This window comes from Eucalyptus grandis, chromosome 5 (genome assembly GCF_016545825.1).
Source record: "Eucalyptus grandis isolate ANBG69807.140 chromosome 5, ASM1654582v1, whole genome shotgun sequence".
NCBI lineage: Eukaryota > Viridiplantae > Streptophyta > Magnoliopsida > Myrtales > Myrtaceae > Eucalyptus > Eucalyptus grandis.
The window spans coordinates 33,034,960-33,040,134 of NC_052616.1; the positions used below are offsets into that span (position 1 = coordinate 33,034,960).

Here is a 5,175-nt window from a genome sequence, read left to right on the forward strand (position 1 = left end):
TTGCCGAAAATGAAAACGTTTAGGCCCTACATCATATGCAAGGCATATCTAGAAAATTCATGAATACTTAAGTATTCAAACCTGGAAATCATGTATGACAAATCGCATTAGGAATTACCATCCTGTAGGAGAATTTATGCAGATTGACTACATTTATGAAAATAAAAATCCTTTTGGATAATTCAAGGATAGTTATTGAGTTTGCAAGCCTTTGACAATTGCAGAAAATTTTTGTTAGGCATTTTCCTCGATAATCATCAACTATCAAAACCTTAGATTCATGAGCATCCTAATCCCTAGAGACAATCTAAATATAGAACATTACAAATAAGAATGGATTGCAAAGCCTCCACTCATGTCGAAAAGAGACAACACTCGATTCTGTCGCTAATAAGTGGATTCAAGTAAACATGAAACTGCATCTACCCTGAAACTAAACTTTCTCCATACAGCTAATTGGAGCTTAAGCTCATTGCCAACAGCCTCATAAAGGTCAGACAGCACCTCACACATACAGCTTAAAAATCTAGTCCGAGCTCTCACATGCAACAAGAATGTCAGTCTGCTCGTCACACATCAGTCTCATCATACTGCTAATTCAGTTGTCTCAAGTATTAGCATGCTACTTTCAATTTGATGTTACAAGCATGCAAGAGCCATATATGCATGGGTTGAGGTTACCATTGAGCTCCCCAAAGTGTATCCTTTTTATAATAAGTTAAATTTTCCACAAAATATCATCAACAAACCTTCAGACACAATAGTACCGAGGACTCTCAATGACAAAACATTATGTGTAGAGGAAAATATCAGTACCACAGTACCAAGGGACTATCTTAGAGCATATCAGTTCTTGGCTTTCCTCCTCAACAGATCTTGCAGGGGCAGTCCATTGATCTTAGCAGCGAGTATGAAGTCATTTTCTGTCAATCCACCTGGTAAAAACACAAGCACAATTTCATGCATGCAAAACTAGGCAGAAAAATGGCAGAAACCCAAATTTTCAGAAAGGCAACTTAAGGTATGCCTTGGGTATTTCAGCAGACAAGATTAATGAAAGATAGGAAGGCATTTCATGTATCTCAAAATGATTAAACTTTCTTGAGAAGATCTGACAATGGAAATAAAATTCAACTTTTGGTTTATACTAACTGTACAAATCAGGCAACATATTGATTGTCAATTATTTTCCCTTTCATACCAAAATGAAGAATTATCATCAAGTTTAAAGAGGGGAAATAAAAGTTCACCATTAATAGAACGACAAATTTCACACAAATGAATTCAGCACAAGAATGTAGTATCACACTCACAAAAATCTTAAGGAACCAAGCAAGATAAAAGCAACATTTTCCTTCACTGACGAGGTTAATAATGCAGCTCTAACAAAAAGAGAAGAGTCTTTTGGTTACTGTTGTTCACGCCATTGTCAACAACTCAACTAATGCCAGTACATCAACATGGAAAGCACAGAGAGAGCAAAAGAGGGGGAGGGGAAAAAATAGAAACAAGAGCAAGTACTCACCAACTGCATGCGTCCATATTTCAATAGTAACATTATTCCATCCAACAAGATGCAGATCAGGATGATGACCTGCATTAATACATCAAAGTTACTCACATGTCAATAATATTGTCTACTCCACAGCAACACTAAATAATAAAAGAATAAACTCATTATCATTTAGTCAACATCAGAGACCTTCTGATTCTGCAACTTCAGCTACAAGCCTGAACAATTCCAGTCCTTTAAGGAAACTCTTCACTTTCCAAGAACGATTCAGCTTCAGAACACCACTTTCATTCACCAGGTTCCAATCAGGTACCTATCGACAGAATCAACTACTAAGAGGATTCCTTGGGGCAACAATACTGAAACAGAAAAAAAACACACGAAAAAAAAACCTTAGAAATTAGTTCATTGGCAGTTTCTTCAGTCATGGGCCTCAAGTCCTTTGCGTTGCATGGTACACACTTTTTTGCCGAAAAATCTATGCAAAGATCACAATATCTTAGAGAAGAAGAAACTGTATAAACTATCGTATAGAGATTATAACAGATAGAAGTGAGGCATTTATAATTGCAAGCAACTTTTTAGATGGTGCTCAATTCAGTGCTAATTGTAGTGCTTCACTTTTCCTCTAGCTGGCACAAATTAGGGGAACTCTTCCCTTTAAAATTTTGCATTGTAGCTTTTTGGCACTAATACTTCATCACATACTACACCAGATGCAAGAGACTATTCAATATACATGAAAGTAATATCCAGTTTCTGATTAAAAGATACAGCCCCTCAATCGATAACTTGAAATTGCTCGATGTAAATGGTATATGAAAACAACTGTTTTAAAAAGTCATCTTATATCATCCCGATAGTCCAATACAAACAGTAGCTTACTAGAAGCTAGAAGCTTCTCTCTCTCTCTCTCTCTCTCTCTCTCTCTCTCTCTCTCTAGAAGAAGATAAGTACTGTAAAGAACTAGAATGCAAAGCAATTGAAGTATGAAGCTTATGCACACACCTTCACTAGTAGAAAAAGTTCTAAATCCACCCTGCAACTTCCTACTTGACGATAGTGCCACATGATTCTGGAATATCTGGTTTACTTGAGTGATTGTGCTGTAAATAAGTACGTCTATTCATTCAAAAATATCACTTCCCCAAGTGGTATGAAGAAATAGTTCAAAATCACACCCACTCCAAACTGACAGAGGAGGAAAAAGGCAAAATGGTCATTCAGCCAAGCCACAACCCTTTGTCTCAAGGAAATATAGGATGAAGCTCCAGAGAAATGACGTTTTATAAATTGTTACTAGGAAAATTTATGACATCTTTGTGCCTTGGCAACTGAAACACAGGTAAATGCTAATTCTAAGCATTAATTATAAGTCACAACACTCTCAAACTCAACAAAATGAGTAACCAACTGATGGAAGCTTTCATGTGACATAATCATTGAGGATTTTAAGCCAACTTACTCGCAGCTTTCGTTCATGGTAACATAGAGATGCTAGGAATTCTGACAAAGAAATGGATAGTCTTATTTTAGGTTTTAGGAGAAAAAATAATTGACAGGTTATTCAACTGCTATAACAGAATAAACATGCAAGAAAAGCATTTTGTCGGAAGTCAATCTACCTGCCGCAAATACGAAGTTCTGACCAAAAAAATTGACACCATCTCACCCACGCTATCATACAAGCATCATTCAGCGAGTTTCATGCCACCAACATTCAAAGTTGCCACAGTTTGAGAAAGCACAGATGCTGCTTTTTAAACATCAAAACACAATTTGTGACCCCCCCAAAAAAAAAAAAAAAAAAAAAAAAAGTCATCCTCTGTGCTGATGGTGCAAAAATGGAAAATAGGAAATCTTAATAAAAAATTTTGAACTTGTATAGAAACCAGATTGCAGAGGGCAACAAAAGGTCAGATGGTTCTTGACCACCAGACATCTTATGCTTTACATTCTTCTTTATTTGGAGTGTGAGCTTTCCATAAAAATGACCTGGAAAACCAGAATTTCCACTAGGAATAGGCTGCCCAATACCACTTATGGAGGAAGCAGTCCAGCCAGAGTTCCCTGAATGCTATTTTACAAGCTGACATCTGCAGAGGAATACCTGTTTTTTTGGAAAGAAATACAGCCTCGTTTGATTAATCACCTCTTAATGCTCTGCTTTGGGATGGGACAGCTATGGGAACTGATTTGGCACTCTCTTTTGGACATATAATGGTAGAGGATTTGTCAATCTCATTCCCAAATTGACCATGGGCATGGAAATGAATTGGTGATAAATAAAAAGTGTAATGGCTATAAATTATAAGCTTCTGGGTTACCAAAACAATGAGGCACCCTAGCCATTCCCTGTTAGAACTAATTGATACCTTCCCTTGTAATCAATCATATTGGAGCAGTAGTTCTCCACACCTAACCAACGAAACAAATCTCTAGCTGCAGAATTGAGGGAAAAAAAAGAAAAAAGAAAAAGAAGGGAAGCTAACTCACATCTCCCTCCATCCAAAAAGAATCCATGGGAGAGACTCCATCTTAGAGGGAACCATCACGAGACTGACAGTACACAATGAAATGCCTGGGGGCTTGCTCTCCACGCGCACCAACACAAACCAGCACAAGTACATGCGTTTGCGGGAACACAGCCAAATGCACAAATATAGTCACTCTGATTTACATTCCTATCCACATGCATATGCATGCAAGCTCCCTCCCATCTCCAAGCGAAGAGAGTAAATAATGCGACGAATCTAACTCTAGTCTAGACTCGAGACTGGTTCGCAGACAACTTATAAGGAAGAACATGTGAGTTTGACAAGGACCCATTATCAGATTGAAGACACTATGCACCAAGTACAAATAGCTGCTTCTCTCCCTGCCCCCCAAGAAAACAAGCAATCTTCTACTAGTAATCCGATACCGGAGCAAACTTCAGTGGCAGAAATACAACAATCAAACACAGTTCAAAATTCGGTGAAAAGCGAATGCCCTTTCCAGCCTAGCCTCCAAAATCAATCCACGAATGAAACACAACGCACGAGCTCTCATCAACCCAATTCTCAGCATAAAGACATCATCAAAACCCACGAGCCAAAAAAACACAAAACGCGGACGAGCACAAGAAAGAACAACCCACGACGTTCGATTGCAACTCCAAGAGAGAGCCAAGGAATCACAGTAAACAAGGCACCGGAGAAGGAAAACCCACCATCCATGACCAGCTCGCAGCCGCTGGAACAGTGACACCAGCCTCACCTGGCGAAGAAACGAAGGCACGAAACGAAGGAAGAATGAGAAGAAAGGATGAGGGAGGAAGGACGCGAGAAGAAGATGCACCTGAGCTTGAGGTTTGGAGAGAGCGTGGATCATCCGCGACATGACACGAGGAGACGCACCGAATCGGTTCCGGTCTCGTGGCCGCGGGGCTTTAAACAGTGCGCTGTTGTATCGAGTAGGGGTGTCAAGAACCGAACCGAAAATGAATAACCGAACCGAAAAAATCGGTTTTTTCGGTTCGGTTGTTTTCTTTCGTTTTCGTTAAAAACCGAAATCTCTTTATCGGTTCGGTTTTTATCGGTTAACCAACCGAACCGAACCATCTTTTATCGGTTCGGTTTTATTCTTTCCCGTCCCGTCGCCCCGTAGGTTTTACTCGCCTC

The 5,175-nt window shown here is 39.2% G+C and overlaps 1 protein-coding gene across 3 annotated transcripts; it reads right to left on the reverse strand.

The window, feature by feature from the left end:
* Positions 1 to 683: 683 nt before the first annotated feature.
* On the reverse strand, positions 684 to 4,955 carry LOC104444811 (pterin-4-alpha-carbinolamine dehydratase 2, mitochondrial). Of its 3 annotated transcripts, XM_010058564.3 has the most exons (7): positions 4,853 to 4,955; positions 4,725 to 4,771; positions 2,522 to 2,619; positions 1,906 to 1,991; positions 1,703 to 1,826; positions 1,526 to 1,594; positions 684 to 935 (listed from the first exon to the last, which is right to left on the reverse strand). In XM_010058564.3, exons 1-7 carry the CDS (start codon positions 4,892 to 4,894, stop codon positions 847 to 849), a joined length of 555 nt encoding a protein of 184 aa, XP_010056866.2. In that variant the 5' UTR covers positions 4,895 to 4,955; the 3' UTR covers positions 684 to 846. The 3 variants fall into 3 exon arrangements, with proteins under 3 accessions (XP_010056866.2, XP_039170022.1, XP_010056867.2); XM_039314088.1 differs by having other exon boundaries at positions 4,725 to 4,909; XM_010058565.3 differs by lacking the exons at positions 4,725 to 4,771; positions 4,853 to 4,955 and adding an exon at positions 3,139 to 4,710.
* Positions 4,956 to 5,175: the final 220 nt, after the last annotated feature.